The sequence below is a fragment of the Echinops telfairi genome, unplaced genomic scaffold (genome assembly GCF_000313985.2).
Source record: "Echinops telfairi isolate 266 unplaced genomic scaffold, ASM31398v2 ScPeMD7_2;HRSCAF=8, whole genome shotgun sequence".
Taxonomy (NCBI): Eukaryota; Metazoa; Chordata; class Mammalia; order Afrosoricida; family Tenrecidae; genus Echinops; species Echinops telfairi.
The window spans coordinates 34038298-34055577 of NW_022103898.1; the positions used below are offsets into that span (position 1 = coordinate 34038298).

At 47.6% G+C, this 17280-nt stretch overlaps 1 protein-coding gene across 1 annotated transcript in view; it reads right to left on the minus strand.

Annotated features, from left to right (window-relative positions):
* The window catches only part of PLXNC1 (plexin C1), a 207800-nt gene that overhangs the window by 144594 nt on the left and 45926 nt on the right, over positions 1-17280 (minus strand). The window contains exons 4-5 of the mRNA XM_045291393.1: positions 15423-15557; positions 10196-10296 (exon numbers count right to left, since the gene is read on the minus strand). Of these exons, the coding sequence (XP_045147328.1) occupies positions 10196-10296; positions 15423-15557 (236 nt within the window). The remainder of the gene's footprint in view (positions 1-10195; positions 10297-15422; positions 15558-17280) is intronic.

Below are 17280 nucleotides of genomic sequence, written 5' to 3' on the forward strand. Positions count from 1 at the left end.
ACCGAGCCATTTATCCCTCCGCCCTTCAATTAACCCCACATGTGTTTATCAGCCAGGTTGGCACAATAAACTAACTACCTCACCAGTGCTCAGATTTTAGTTTTTCCCTAAAACCAGGTTTAAAAAAAATAAAACCCTTTCTCTTTCTCCTAACCCTTCAGAAAAGTTGTAGAGAAAGTCTGGCTGCACAGCTCTATTATTAGGCCAAGTTGAAAAATGATCTCTTTCCCATCTCCTGTGTACCACAGCCAGGAACAGCTGGAGACCTAAAAACAGCCACCAGGGGTGGCTGCAAGGTCTTTCAATGGGCAACATGGGAGAAACATGCAGAAGGAGGTGGGGGAATGAGCCATAGTAAATCTATGCAAGTAATTGTGAGAACACCTACAATCTCACCACCAGCACCCCTGGGGGCTATAGGCCCTGTCCTGCTCAAGGCCGTGGAAGACACGGGTGACCTCCCCTATGAGGTCCTAAGTGGGAAGGGGTTGGGGGAGGTGGGGAGGTACACCAACCTGGAGAAATAGCTGCCAAATAGAGGACTAGGGAACTCACTCTTCCCAAAATATCCCAGCAGGAAGTGACCCTGGGAAAGAGTGGGGGTGGAGGGGGGGTGCGACTAACACTTGGGTTGAAGCATCTCATCATCAACATTGTCAGCTCGGAGATACCACTGCTCCCTCCCCGACCCTCTGTTTCACGCAAATATTGCCAAGCCAATATCATCAGCCCTGTCCCCTAGAGCACCCCCTTCCATGAGTCTTCAGTCAAAACAAACCCACTGCCATTGAGTGGATTCTGACTCAGAAGTGACACTACAGGACCAAGCTGGACCAGCCCATAGAATTCCAAAGGCTGTCTGTCCTTCTGGCAGCAGATTGCCACATCTTTCTCCAATGGGAGAAACCTTTCCGTTAGAGGCTAAGTGTGTAAGCATTGCGCCACCAGGGCCCCTGGAGTCCCCAGCACTTGCCAACAGACACCAGAGTCCAAGCCCTTCGCCTTTGCATCCATGGCCTCCTTCTGCAGCCAGTGCTCAGTGCAGGAGCGCAATCTGATCCCCTCTAAGCAGCCTTCCTGCTCTGCAGGCTCTTGTATCTACAGGGCTTTGTCCACTGGGCTTCCACTTGCTCTTCCTGGGTAAAATGCTACTCAGGCACCAAGGCCTAATTTTGATGCCAGCTCCTCCGTGACACCTGTCGCAACCCCAGGGACACCAATGGTCCCCTCCTCTGGGCTCCCGCCGTAATACTAGCTACCATTACTTCAGTGTTTATTAGGAGTCAGGCACTATGTCTAGACATTTTTGCATTGTCTCATTTAACCCACTCTGTGACTCCACTTGGCACATTTATTGGCTCTGCTTTACAGAGGAGGAGATAGAGTTAGAAAGAAGGTGCGAGACTTGCAAGTCACACAAAAGCCTGCATTGGATCCCCAGCAAGCTGTCTTCAGGAGCCCTGGTGGTACAGTGGGTTATGATCCACAAGGTTGGAAGTTCGAATCCACAAGTAGCTCCTTGGAGAAAGACTGTGCTTTTTCCTCCGGTCAACTGTTACAATTTTGGATAGCCACAGGGTTGCCAGGAGTCAACATTGACTCGATGGCAGTGAGTTTGGTTTGGTTTTGCTGTGCTTTTAAGTTGCCTCCAAGACCTGAGCTTTCCCTTCCTGGGCTGGATTGCTCATGCTGCCAAGGTAGAAGTCTATCTACTAAGACCTCCTACAGAATCAGCCCCAACATTCCAAACCAGATACCCAGGCTCCCTCCCTTAAACCTGAACACCAAATTCATTCCATTGCTGGTAAAAGAGCAATTACTCACCGGACAGCAGAGGCCACTTCTCAGAGCCCTTCGTCCTCACACCCTCAGACTCCAACCTAGTGTCTCACCCTAGAGCCTACGATACAGTTAGAACCAGGAGGTGTTTGGCTACCACATCTTTATAGTCCTTGTGAGGACTGAGATCAAGGGAGGTAGAACACATCTTTCAGAAAAACAGTGGCCACCTGGATATTTTATTTTTTCTCTCATGGCCCTATGTTTACGGAGTCGGTCTCAAGTCCTGTCACCAAGTCCTGTCAATTCTATCTTCCCAATTGCTCTTAAACCCCTCCCCTTCTCTCCATCTCCACTCCCATTACTGTCTTTTCCCTGTGTCTTGATGGTTGACAACTACCGTGACACCCATGCCTGCATGCCAGAATGCTTGCTCTAAAGACAACTACTGACCTAGTGAGGTAGTTTATTGTGTCAACCTGGCCGATAAACACATGTGGGGTAAATTGAAGGGCGGGGCGATAAATGGCTCAGTGAGCCTTGCCTTTCAAGTTCTCAGGTCTCTTGCTTTGTGATGGTCAGACCATGATGCAGCTGCCTTAGCCAGTTCCTGCTTCAGCTGGAACTGAAGGCTCACTTGCAGGCTCACTTCCTGCAAGACATCCCTAAGGAGAAGCCACATGGACCTACCCTGCTGCAGCCCTGGGTGCTGGAACAACCGTGTGGAGACCCCTGCCAGCACTGAGATGCTTACACGTTCACTGACTCGGCTTTCCTCCTACAGTCGGCGTCATAGTGTATGTTTTGTGAGAAGGAGGAGGACTTTGTGGATTGGTGGGGACATATGGGTTAATGTTGGAATTGTGGGCTTGAGCAGTACTGGGTTGGGATGTTTTCTTGATGTGCACTTAACCTTTATATAAAACTCTCTTATATATGAGTTTCTGTGGATTTGGTTCTCTAAAGTACCCAGACTAACACACCTGGTCACTCTTCCAGTGAGAGCCTTGCGGTGACCTCCCAAGATCCTCCCTACAATGTCCACAGTCTACAGCATGGCTCCCGAATCTGCCCCTGCTCAGACTCTCCCGGACAGTCCGTAGGTCATGGTCTCAGTCAGCTTCTGCCTCCTCTTTACTAATCCTTCCTGACTTTATATTTGGCTTCATTATTTTCCATCCTTTCCTTTTTAATGAGTTCCCACGGACTACTGGACTTCCTCTATGCTAGCCGTTGTTGTTGCTAGCTGCCGCCAAGTCATCTCCCAACTCATGGTGATCCAACACATCATCTGATTGGTCTGCTATGAGCTACAGGGGCTTGGGGGCTGGTTTTTGGAAATAGATCACCAAGCCTTTTTTCCTACTCCATTTTAGCCTGGAAACTCTGCTAAAACCTGTTTGGCATCACAGCAACAGGTGAGACTCCACAGACAGACTGGTGAGGGCTGAGCTTGATGTGCGCTGGCTGGGGCCTGAGCCCGGGTTTCTTACCTGGAAACGGAGAATTCTACCTCTGAACTCCTACTGCTCCCTCACTAACCCTCGACACACCCTTCTGCACACCATCTCCTTTACTGATCATGAATTGGAAGACTGTCTCCAATTCACGGGCTCTTGAATGGCATTCACACCCCCTGCCACATCGCTTTGTAGTGCTCTCCGTGCATGCACTTTTAGCTTGTTCTCGTCTGCCTGTGGCACCTGCTTGGGAAAGGCTGTGCAGGAGGAGAGGCAGGTGAGGCGGGGCTACACCCAACCTGCAGCTTCCCACAATGGCTACCCAGCTGACAGAGGGATCCAGGAGCAAGAACAATAAACATAAATAGAGGTCATGCTTGTAAGTCACTAAAAAATATATTTTTAAACAATATTCTTGGAACAGGAGGCCCGGTAACTTAGCAGGTTATGCATTGGACTGCTAACTGAAAGGCTAGGCATTTGAAACCCACCAGCCATTCTGCTGGAAAGAACGTGGTGTTCCACACCCATAAAGAGATATAACCTCAGACGCCCGGGAGCAGCTCTACTCTGTCCTACAAGGTCGCTTTGCAGCAGAAGCAATTCCTTGGCAGTGAATTGGGTCTTTGGGGCGTACTGGAGCAGAAACCTAACCGGCGAGCCTGCCTATGCCCAGCACTAGATTGAAACCTCCATGTGGGCAGGAACGTACTATATCCATGGCACCCCTCTCTCTCACTGCCATCTAGCCCCTTCTGACTCTACAGACCCTTTAACAGGTAGAATGGCCCTGTGGGTTCCTGAGATTACAACTCTTTCCAGGAGTAGAAAGCCTCACCTGTCTCCCACAGAATGGATGGTGTCCAACATGGAACCACGACACCACCAGGGTTCCTTCAGCCCTAGCAACTAGGCAGGGCTTACCACCTGGTAGGAACTCAGTGGCGTGCCTGGATGGGACAACTGTGAAGGCATTCGGCCGCTAATGGAAAGGTTGAAGCTTTGCGTCCACCCAAAGGCACTTTGGAAGAAAGGATTAGAGATTTACTTAAAAAAAAAATCAGTTTTTGAAAGCTCCCAGCCCCCAGCTCTACTCTGACACACACTGATTCGCCATGAGTTGGAATCAACTCCAAGGAAACGGTTAGGCGTTCAACAAATATTTGTTGACTGTATTTACACTGTGTGAAAGAATGTTGCCCACGGATAGATCTGCCTCCCTAGTTAGCACGTCAGTTCCTTCAGGCCAAGAAGGACATCTGATTTCTTTCAATGGCACCTGTCTATCTCCTTTCCCATGTGGGGCTCTTGGTAAGCAATCAATAAATATTTGTTGGAATTTATTTAATCGAATTTTGTGGGCTGGCTTGTGAATCAACCCTTAATTTATGGCATTGTTTCTGTGGGAGACTGTGTCCTGGGTGCCAAACAAACTTGCAAATGAACTTTGGAAGCTCACCCGCTCATGGGTGCAGGATTGCCAGTTTTGTAAAATCCATAACTGAACACATGTGCTATGCTTCGCAATATGGGGAAAAGCTGAGAAGCTGCTTCCAAACCCAAGATATTCAGCCTGCAAAAATGCACTTTCCACCCACACAGACAAATTCAGCACAGGTTGGGTTTGAGGTTCCAACAGTAAAATACTAGACTTTGTAGAGCCTTGTTTATCTAATTGCTTTTTATCTGCTTATACTAGATGCCTATTCTTAACACCCGATCAAAAGGAAGTTAAGGTAATTTTCTTGCCTGCCCCCTCCTAAGCCCCAACCCTATCCACTTTCTAGACACGTACACAAGGAAAATCAACCTTCTCAACAAAGAAAATAAATTATTTGTTTTCTAAATAAATCTGTGACATTTAAAATAAACACAGTGGGATGCTCTACAGTTATAAGAAAACATCCCCCTTTAGAATTCCTAATTTTGAATGGTACTTGGAGCTTACCATGAGTCACAGAGCTGAGGTTTACTTTCATTTCATTGGAGGCCAGAAGCAAGCACGTTGAAGCCCTGTGGTCTGGCATGGCTGCAAAGGGTCTCCAGTCCGTGACTCTGGAGGGCGCCGTCACACTGAAGGCGTACTCCAAGTCTCGACCTGCTCCCGGCAAGGGCTTCCAGTCACTCCATCGCTTATGTTTCCTGAGCACCTACTATGTGCTGACACTCTTTCAGACTCTAGGACTATAGGAATGAACAAGACTCACTGCGTCCCCATTCTTGGGGGACTTACAGCTCAATCAAGAGGGGGGCGGGGAAATATAATCATTTCAGGGGGCGATGGGACCACAACGAAAACAAATCAGTGATGCCGTTGGGAGTCAGGTGGGAGTTCCTTGAAACTGGGCAGTCAGGTGAAAATGGGGGTGCTCAGGCCTCATGGACAAGAAAGAGAGCCAGCCATGAAAAGATCGGCATAAAAGTAGTCCAGGCTGGAGAACAGCAAGTGCAAAAGCCCGGAGGTAGGAATATGATTGGTAGATTCTTAAGTCAGGAAGAAAGTCAGTGTGGCTGGGGTAGAATGAATGGGGGCGAGGGGGCTTTGAAATAGGATCAGAGAAGTAATCTAGGGCCAGGTAATTTAACCTCTTGCATGTCCTGACACATGGAGGAGCACTGGAGGCTGTTGAGCTGAGGAGTAACTTGATCTGCTCTAGACTTTAAAAGCATCACCCTGTTGGGAGTCATGGACCAGGGATGAGGGAGTCAGAGCAGAATCAGAAGGTGTTTGTAGCCGGCCTCGCCATGACCCCTGGAGCTCACAGTCTCAGAGCCCCAATGGACTCAGCCTCTTCTCTGATGGTTCTTTCGCCTGCTTGCTTTGACTGCAACCTAGGCTTCGCCCCTGAGGACACGGCTTCCCAAGCAAGACACATCCTGCTGGTGTCTTTCCTGCTTCTCTGGACCAATCGTCTTCCCTCTTTTCAAACCCTCCTCTGTCTGGAAGCTCAGGCCCCCAGACTAAGTTACCCAACAATCCTCCTGGCTGTCCTTATCTCCAGAACTCCCCATCACTTGAATATGGAGCTGTTCCCTTTATCCAACACGGTTTCCTCATCACCCTTGGTGATGTTGATTTCCACAGAGATGACTGGTCAACCTAAGACTCTTACCCCTCAATCTCTTGACCTTCTCTCGACCAATGATTCTGTCCTCCGTCCTACTTCAGTGACATCATCAAACCCTAGCCCTGTCATTACCCCAAACTCCACTCCTTGAATGACCTGAATTTCAACCACTACCGTCTGCCTTGCCAGTTCCCCAATTTTAACAATTCTTGAGCCGAATGGACACCACAAACGCATGATTCTACCATCTTTTCACACCCTCACTCTCTGTGTCTCTACTTCTCTCCTTCTCCAGTCGAGAGCCCAGGGTCCAGGATGAAAATGAACATGAAAGTCAAGCACGGCGTACACATCAGCGCCCTGGCCTCTTTCTCCCCTGATGATGCATTTCCTGACAGAGCTCCCCACCCCCCCTAAAACAGCTGTCGTTGAGTTGATTTCAACTCATGGAAACCCCAAGTATGTCAGAGTAGAAATGTGCTTCATAGGGGTTTCCTTTTCGGTGGCTGATTTTGTGTAAGTCGCACTTACCAGGCCTTTCTCCCATTGTGCCTGTGGGTATGCTCAAACTTCCGTTTCGTTAGTCGTTGAGTGTGTTAATCCTTTGTACCATCATCCAGAGACTCCGGCAAAGCTTCAGCACGGATTCAATCCAACTCTCCTCTCCCCCCTCTGCCCAAACCAACAGAGCTGAGCATGGCTCAAGAGAAGCAAAAGCCTACTTACTGTTCTCATTTCAAAGGCAAGACCATCCACCTCGAGTGGTCCCGAAGGCTGCCTGGCAACCACTCTTCACTGCCTTAATTGGTTCTCTCTCCCCCTCTCCTCTCTCATACTTCTCTCTTCTCTTTTAAATTTCTCATGCTTCCTCCCCGCTTCACTCCTTGTGTCTTACATCACTGAGAAACTCCTCAGCAATGTGAAGAGGCCCGGCATCCCTGGCCTGTATTCTTCACCATCGCCACCTTCCTCGCCCTCCATTACTTAGAAGGAGCTGTCCATGCTCCTGTCCGAGGCTGCCCTCCCCACTGGCACGCCAGCTCATACCCTCTCCCCCGCTGAAAGACAACACTTCACAACACTGTCCCCGGGGCATCACTTTCCCTGCTCGACCAGAACCTTTCCAACAGCACAAAAACACCTAGTCATTTCACGCATCTTGAAAAAACATCAAAACTCTGTATTCCGCTTTCTCCTCCAGCATCTGCCCCAGGTTTCTGCTATCTTTCTCAGCAACGCTCCTCTAATGTATTGTCTCTACTCGTTGTCTTCTTTTTCCATATCCAAAACCCATTCTCTTCCTCCCTTGCTTGACCTCGTAGCAGCCAGCACCTGTCATAGAGGATCACTCCCTCCTCCTTTCTGCCTTGGCTTCCAGTTTTTCCTCTTCCATTTCTCCATGCTCCCTCTGCATTTTCATTTCCTCTTTATTTCCCTGACCCCTACCACTGCAGCACTTCAATGTTCCGTTCTCAATCTTCTTCTGAGTCTGTCTAGTCTTAGGACTAGATATGGTTGCTTGTCTTAAGTCTTCTCTTCTCAATTTGCCCAGCCTGAAGACACACAACCATGTCTAGTCTTAAGACTTCCTTAAGTTCCATCTAAATAGTGTCCTGCCACCCCTGCTGTGTAGGTTTCAGTAGAGCTTCCAGACTAAGACATACTGGGGGGGGTGGGAGGGCGATGACCTGGTGATCTACTCCCACATATTAGCCAATAAAAAGTCTACACATCACAAGAGAACCATGCAGTGGTACAGAGCTGGAAGGTGAGTGCATTAGGTTAGAAAGCATTGCTCAATGGCTGGAGTGGACAATGAACTAAAATATGCCCATGATGGTGAAGGGGGTGAAAATCGATGTGACTTTTCACTGTGTTTTACATACAGTTACCATAAGAGCGGATCTGATGTCAATGAACAGAAACAGTAAATATGGCCAACTCCCAATTCATATCACCAGCCTGGACAATACCCGTGAACCCTAGACTTCGGCTGACTGATACAGTAGCTATTAGCCACATGTGTCTATTTAACCCTGGTGGCATAGTGGTTGTGAGTTGGACAGCTAGCTACAAGGTTAGCAGTTCAAAAACACTAGCTGCTACTCGGGAGAAAGGTAAGGCTCTGTACTCCCACACAGTGTTACAGCTTCGGAAACCCACTGGGGCCGTTCTACCCAGTCCTACAGGGTCATTAAGAGTCGGAATTGACATGATGGCAGTGAACTTGGAGGTTTGGGTATTAGAATCAACTCAATGGTGATGGCTACCAAGGAGCCCTGGTGATCCAATGGGTAAGTAAGTGCTTGACTGCTAGCTGAAGCGTGAGTTGCTTTAATTTACCAGTGATCTCATTGGCGGAAAGGGACCTGATCATCAGCTCTTACACAGAGTACAGCCTCGGAACCCTCCTGGGGGCAATTCTACTCGGTCCTGTAGGGTCACTATGAGTTGGAATTGATTCAACAGCATACAGCAACGACCACTGTCCACCCCCACCTCCACCAACACCCCCACCAGTCGCACCGCACCCTCAGTACCAGCACCATTATCACCACCACCGCTGCTGCCACCATCAGTCCCACTGAGGCTGAATCCGCTCCTGCGTGCAGCACCCCACAAAGAGACAGGGGCCTACGTAAACGGAGGGGGTCCGAAAGATTAGGGCAAAACCGCTTAGCGGGTGTGGACCGATAAAGCATTTCCCACAATTCATTAATTTCTCAAACTCTAGTCTTGGGCAAGCGACGAGAACGTTCCTGCCCAATTACAATTATTCATGAGAACGCTGCTGGCCCGCTGCTTTGTCTGCCAGTGACTCTGACGGAGACGCCCGGTAAGGAAGCGCAGCAAAAGGCAAGCGCAATTATGCGTCTTGCTGCCTCTTCGATTCTGACTTCCTCCATGAACTCTTAATTAATTCCATCCCCATATTTTCAGTTTATTTCCCGAGCCTCTTGGTTCTAGTGCATTTCCCTCTCTGCCTGTGTGGTACTGCCCGGCCCCCTCGGCAAACCTCTTCCTGGGTCTGCTTGCCAGCCCTAAACTGCCCCATCTTCAGCCTTCCGCTTCTCGGCACCAGCTCTGCTCTTTCTTATCCTTTGTCACCTTTAGAAACTGAAAGGGCCAAACTGACAGACACCGTTATGTTATTTCCACCCCCCACCTCCACCCCTCCCTTCCCTGCCTGAGCTGCAGCTCTCTCCTCCTCGCCTCTATAGCAAGAGCTGGAGTACTGGGTTGCCATGGCAACAGTGAATCCAACCAGCCCGGTCCCAGCGATGCTTAGGAACTGCTATGGCTAGGAAGCCGATACAAGTCGCCCCTGAGCCTAGATCGGTCGTGAGCATCGTAATTCAAGACCAGGGTGGGCAGCTTCTGCCCGGAGACCAAGAGTATACATCAGGCCCACAGCTGTACCGCCCATAAAGAGACAACGCCATCAATAACAAGGCTTCCATGGAGCCAACGGCGTACATGACAGTATGAGGATTCATTTGAAAATCTTCTAACATCCCTATTCTTTTATCTTCTCTGAGGGAGAACCTTTCCACCTCTCTCTCTCTCTCTCTCTCTCTCTCTCGCTTTCTTTCATGTCTTAGGGAGCTCGGGAAAGTAAAACCAAAACATGTCACATGCCCCCTCCCCTAGTCAGTCCCTGCCAGTCGCAGACTGGGTCACCTGGAGCGGCCCAGGTCAGCCTAGTGGTGGAACCGACCAGGCTGTGGACATCTTTGGGCAGTGAGCAGGATTACACCAAGATACTGGAGTTGGTCAAGAGATCGGTTCCCCTGGGTCGCTGCAACGGGTTGTTAAGCAGGGCAACAAGTGTCCCGTGCGTGAGGCTGTTGAAAACGTGAGCTGATGAGAAAAGGGTTCAGGAAATACCTTTGTAGCGAGTGACACCAACCGCAGTGAGGGTCTGCTGCCTTCAAACACGCCGCACAGGTGTTCTGTTTACTGCAGTTCGCCACGCGAATTCTCCGGACCTAAAAGTAAACACGGCAGCCACTCAGGTGGATTTATAAGCAACACCGGGAAAAAAAACCCGACAGCCCCGTCTGATGAAGGGCTGCAAAGGGCATCGTTCTCGTTGTTTTTCTCTTCAAACCCCCAGCCGATCCCAAGTTCTGGGGTCTGAAGAAGCAGCAGCTGGATCAGGAGCTTCTGAAAGTACACATTGCACAGCCTCTGCCTCTCCCACTGAGGAAGCAGGGAAGGCTGGGGGTGGGGCCTGTTTTCAAGAGCGCTCCCAGGGGGGTCTGATGAGCAATCAGATTCCTGATCTGCTAATCATTTCTCAAGGGACCTTGCAAGCAGGTCACCCATTTGTGCGTACAGAAACCGTCCACGCGTGGCCAGTGGCACCTTGGGAATGAACCTGGCGGGAGGGGTGGTACAAGAGGCTGGTCCCAGGAGTGGCAGTGTGAAGAGGGTGCATCAGACATGGAAATGAGGCGAAGCAGGAGTGAGGTCCCCTCTCTCTCTGTCATGGGCTGGCCCCATCACCTCAGTTCCTCACCCTCCTTCCACTGGAGTTCAGAAGAAAAGAAACTGGGGCCTTAGTCAAATCACTTTCCTGCCCTTAGAACTGCCCCTTCCAGTCGTCACAGAGCAGGCACCTGCTGGGCGGACCTGGACAGGTGAGGCATTCAGTGAGTCGGACAGAGCCTCCAAGCAGGGCGATGGGAGATGTCTGAGCATCACAAGCAAACGCATGCAGCAGGTTGTAAGGACACTTGTGGAACTCGTGATGCCAAGAAGCTGTCCACATTAAACCGGATAAGTGGCTTCTTTAAAAGTTCAAGAAAATGGACATTTCTAGAAAGAGTTTTGTAGGGAAGAGTTTAGGATGTCCTGAGGGCATCCTTCAAGTCTAAGTTGGCTTCATGGAGGATGGGGATGCCCTTCTGTTTGTCAGCCCTTGGTGCTCGGACAGATGCTCTGAGCAGACAATGAGTCTGAGCCAGAATTAACCAGAACATGGACAGTGTCTTGCGGGTCACCAAACCCCCTTTAAATTGGGGGCAATTTAAGTGAGTGTCACATAAGCTCTCTAAACTTAGTTTCCTGATCTGTAAAAGGGTCATGGTAATCCTGACTGCCATCAGGGCATTGCAATCATTGTCTAGCACAGACGAGGTCCTCCAATATTGACTATGATTATAATAAGAGCCCTGGTGATGAACGTAGTGAGATAAGAGATGGGCTGCTAACCACAACGTCAGCAATTCGACACCACCAGCAGCTCCAAGGGAGAAAGATGAGGCTGTCTACTCCTGTAAAGATTTACAGTCTCAACCCCCCACAGGGAGGTTCTGCTCTGTCCCATAGCCTCATTCATTCTGGACCAGAATTGACTTGGTGGCGGTGCGTGAGTGACGGAGATGCGAAGATCAGGCTCCAGGGTTCAATAAGCGTGGGAAACCTTAGGCTGACAAGCTGACGCGGTTTCCTTAGCACAAGACCCTGGGAGAGCTAGAATATGCTGAAGCACCAGGATGTGAGGAGAGTAACATCTGGTCCGAGGACCACACTGGCTCAGAACATCTAGCGCCATATGAGTCTCCAGGACATTCTTTGAGAATTATTACTCGGTGCATTTCAATCTGCAAGCACAGCGCTTCATGTAAAGGAGCAGACATAATAAATAGTACCCTGGGACACGCTTCTCTCTCCTAAGAACACGCTGTTCCACATTAACTCATATATCTCCACACGGTGAGTTTCACTGGGCACGTCCTTGTAGCACTCTAAGGATGGTCTATGGATTAGTTTGGCTGTCACTCCATCCCAAGAGTTTTGGAAAGGATACTCCTTAGGTATTACTGCCTCTCTGGGGATTACACTGGCTATGAATCTAGGGACAACCGGAGTCTTACTAATAGGATTTCACAGTAATCCTAAATACAGAATATAGCTATGACCAACGTTGATGCCCAGTCTGCACCTCTCCTCAAGACTTTCAGCTTTGAAAGCTAGGGACCAGAACCTTTTACCCCCAGTAAATGAGACCCGCCAATACCAGTGTCTTGCACAGTGGTTCCCTGTCCAGGGACCTGAGTTCTGGGTTCCGGGGGTGGGGTCCGTACAAGCAGTAATGAAGACCCATGAGTTATGTGCAATATTTCAAAAAGTCACATGGAAAACACACCGATGAAGCCAGGCTTTCCAGCTTCCTGGCTGGAATGATACCAGCTCTCTGAGGCAGCACAGTCGGTACTCGGCCTGGCAGCTCAGAGATGTGCTTGGATACAGAAAGCCTGCGCAAGGGAACTGTGACTTAATATATCATTTGTTCGGTACACAAAAATCTTTCGAAGATGGGATTGCTGGGGGATGCAGGTAATAAGAAGTGTTGACGCAGTTAACATGAACGGGGCAGGAAGAATTTGTAAGGGGAGGAGTGGGTTTACAAAGGTATCTAACATGCAGATGTTGCCATCTCAATGTGGCCATCTAGTTAGTAACCGGCTGGACAATGCACAGAGGGCCAACGATAGAATAAGGCCATGTAGAACGCTCGGAGGCTTCGGAATGTTGGCCCACCTACTCTGTACCCCAAATGCACCGGGAACAGACTGATGTCATCATATTCTCCAGAGATTGAGTGAAGAAAAAAAAAAAAAAAAGAACAAACAAAATGGGCGTGAACTGAGGGCCTTAGTTGCATCCATGGTATCCAAGTTTATTGACATATAATTCATGTAATACACAATTCAACGCTTTAAAATGTTTTAAAAGAGTGGTGCATTCAACGCCACAATCGGTTTTAGAACATTGTCTGCACTCTTGAAGCCATTATTATTCTCTCCCTGCCATAACCCTAAGGAAGTATTAATCCAGCTGCCGTCTCTCTAGATTTATACAAAGAAAGCCATACCAAAACAAAAAAACCCAAGAATGGCAACAACATAAAACACAGAAAAGTTCAATCCAAGAGAAAGTCGAGGATAATAGAAACTAGAACAAATGAAAAATAGGTCAAAAAGGCCAACAAATGGCAATAGGCTACATTGAACCTAACAATGTCTGTGGTGATCCACTTTCCACTGCACTCGTCTGAGGGCAGGATTATTCACATCCCTAAGTATGGGCTGCGGGACTTCAGTGCAGCCTTATACTCTGTGTGGGGCCTTCTGGGTGGGGAAGTGACAAGTGGATTTTGCGCTTTCACTCCTACTTAGCCTTTTGCAAACGGGGTGCTCAGAAGTTATGCTCTAATATAATTGCCTTCTCTGATCGTGGATTTTATTATTTACAATCCTTGGTTCACATGGGCTGGTTTGTTCCTTTCCTGTGAACTGAGCCAATACCTCATTTAGATAGCTGTCTGTTTTAAGACAAGCTCCTAAGACCCCAGACTCTATTCTTTCTGACAGGCAAGCACCATCTGACTTTTCTGTCCCTCGCTGCGATAGCACCCATATAGTCAGTGATCACTTCATGGGGAGCAAGCACTGGGGGGGACCACCTTGTAAGAGTTCATTATTCTTTGATTAGGGCTTACGGTTAAGTATGATATGAGCTCAAATATTATATGAGTCTTGATTATACTTATTGCACTTCATGTTTTCAAATATCCTTGGGGCAAAACCACATGCCACAATAGTCTGTTAGTTTTGACAATTTTGAGATTTGATCTCAGTTAGCAGGGCAGAGATCTGGCAAGGTCTACCTCGTGTACAGCCTATTCTCCAGCTATTTGTAGTAGCTGTGCTTTGTAAAGCCTCCGTGGACACCAGATTAGCAAACATTGAACCATTGCTGCTAGGGAAACATGGGGTGGGTCTCTGTGAGCCTCTGGTCACAGTGTTTCCATAACCCAGTCAAAGCATAACCTGGTTTGCTGTGTGTCTCTGTTTAAAGAGACCGCATTCAATATACATTGTTGATTCATTAACACTGGACTAAAGGCCAACAGCACCCACTATATGTCGTGCCAGAATGAAGTTTAACATCTGCCCTACATATTTTCCCTGTGGAGAATATCACAGCCTTCTTGCACAGGGGGACACTGGATGGCATTCAGCACTATGTTCAGGTCATGGGCCATTTTAACCAGCATAATCACAAGCCAAAATCACAGAAATGCAAAAAACACAGCACTGACTGGACCACAAAAGGAAATTCATGTATGGTTAGAGAGCTAAAACAAGAAGGCAGAGTCCCTTTATTTGACCTCAGCTGTGAACGTGTGTGGCATCGGCAACCTAAAATTTGGGGCCCCTTTGTGCGTGTGTATGTTTGCAAATGACCGCCAAACCCCTGGAGTGTTGATATTTTGGGGTTGCAGAGAAATTTTAGCGAGTGGGCAGGTTAGCAAATACGAAATCTGAAAATAATGAGGATTATCTGGATACCCTTGAATAAGTTATTTAACCTCTCCAAGCCTAGATTCTTCATCTATAAAACAAGAGTAACTTCCCTCCATTAAATTATTAATATATTTCATTAACATTGCTTATTATACTTTTACATGTATATGTATTCAGACACTATGCATCTAGGAAAAGATGCTCAGAACAGTGACTAGTATCTAATCAGTAGGGGGTCAGTCAAAATGAGTTTCCTTCGCCCTTGTTGGTGAAAAGCACATGGCAGAGATGAACAAAATGTAAAAAGGTTGCTTTTTGATTTCAGGAAGCAGAAACAAGAAGGAAAACCAAAACAGCTGGATAAATTAAGAGGGGGAGGCACGGACCACCTATATCCTGGTTCATGAATGTGTATGAGATGGTGGCCTGATATTAACCCCAAATTCCAAACCCAGTCCCAGTGGGTCTATTCGTAAATGCATCTAACCGCTCAGTGCTCACACAATAAATGTGGAGATTCAGTTACCTTGCTGATTATGCACCCATTTGCAAGCACACCCACCTCTGAAAAACTTGGCACTGGAAATATAGCCAATAATAAAATTGTCTAAATAGGCAATATTTCTTGCTTACTTACTGACAGTACGGTTTTTAATTCCATGCCCGTGGCTCTCCTGAAAGCCTGCAGCAGTGTTTAAACTTGGTAGTTCAAAGTAAAAGCTCCACTACTAGATAATAACATCAATTAAACCATTTTTATTCATAAGTCAGAAGCAATGACTAGTGTTTCCACCTACCTCTTTCCCAGCTGTTAGATAGATGTAGCTGCGATCCACTGGGTGAGGCACAAGTTTGTAGAAGACAGGGGTTTCTTCTTTAATTTCGTAGATCACCTCTGGACAATTTGAAGTCAAATTCTCATCAAGAATAACCTGTTTGTTTGTTGGGTTTGGTGTTCAAAACGAGAAAATAAGATTTTCATTAAGTACTCTGAGTAGCTGGCAGGATGGCAAAAGGTGTAGCTTCGCTTTAAAACCACATCCTCTCTTACACCTTACATACATCGGCTCAGGGACCGTCTTCCTTATTCATCCTCATGGGGCCTCAAAGAGGCTGCTAATAACAAGGACAGTATTTCTGCTTTGGGAGGGGTAGTCACACACACACACACACACACACACACAATCACTCTTCAAACGCTGAAGCAGTAGTCTCACCTATGGGTCATGGTCAACACTTTCAGCCTACCTCTGGCTCGACCAGAAGCCACGGTGGCTGTTTCATTAGTACAAAGTCAAGTTGACACGTGTCATCCAGTTGGTCTGACTCCTCGCAACTCTGCGTCCAACAGAACAAAACGCGGCCTGCCCCTGTGCCGCCCTCAGAATTGTTGCTGGGCTTGAGCCCATGGCGGCCACTGTGTCCATCCATCTGGCCGAGAGCCTTCTTTCTGGCACCCCTCCATGTGACCCAGCATAACGTCCTTCTCCGGGGACTGGTTTCCACTGATAACATGTCCTACAGATGTGAGCTGCAGTACCACCATCCTTGCCTCTAAGGAGCATTCTGGATGAACATCTTCTTCCAAGGCAGATCTGTGTGTTCTTTTGGCAGTCCAGGACACTTTCAGTACTCTTCGCCAGCACCGTAGTTCAAATAGATTCTTCTTCAGTCTACCTATGCAATGTCCAACTTTCACATGCATAGAAGGGGATTGAAAATACTGTGGCTTGGGTCTGACATACCTTAATCCAAGAGTGACCTTCAGATTAAAGACAGTAGGCTCAATGTATGTATGTATTGCTTCCATTTTTCCTGTATGATTCTACATGATCGATGCATTTTAAAACATGCAGGCCAGTTAGCAGGGATGTACAAATGCGCTTTACACAATTGATGTGTGTATGGATTGGGATAACAGTTGTATGAGCCCCTAATAAAATGTTTAAAAAAAAAAAGAAAACATGCAGGCCAACTTGACAGGTATAAAGTATGTTCTAAAATATGAACAAGTGGGCCTTGGTGGCTTTGAAACTGGACATCCTTGAGTTTAAACAACTGTCTACTAAACACCATATTGTATCAGGCACTGTTCAAGGTATTTGGAAAATGGCAGTAATCAAAATAGGGGGGGAAATCCCTACCGATATAGAACTTACCTCCTTGGGTGTGTGTAGGGGATGGTAACAGTTATTAACTGTGTTAGTCTGGGTTGATGACAGAAACACATTCATTGACACTCATGTATGTGTAAGAGAGAACATTAAATCAAGAAGGAATTATGCATCAATAAAATGTCCCAGTACAGTGCAGATCTGGTCCATAAGTCCAATATTAGCCCATAAGTCTGATATTAGCAATGGTGCTGAATGCAGGCTGGTGGGTGGAAAATTCTGTGGATCCAATGGCAGGGGATGCATCTCCAGGGCTCTGGCTGCCATCGGCGTGGCTCCGTGTGGTTTGTCAACAGGAATGTGAAGCAGATAGCCAACAAACAGTCCTTGAACTAACTACAAGCTTTTCTTTCTTGTTGTGTTGTGTTTTGTTTTGTTGTTTGTCAGTGGTTTGTTGTTGTTGTTTTATTGTATATTGTTGCTTGGTTTTGCTCTGTCTTGTTTTTGTGCATGTTATTATCTCTGCCAGTCTGTCTAAATA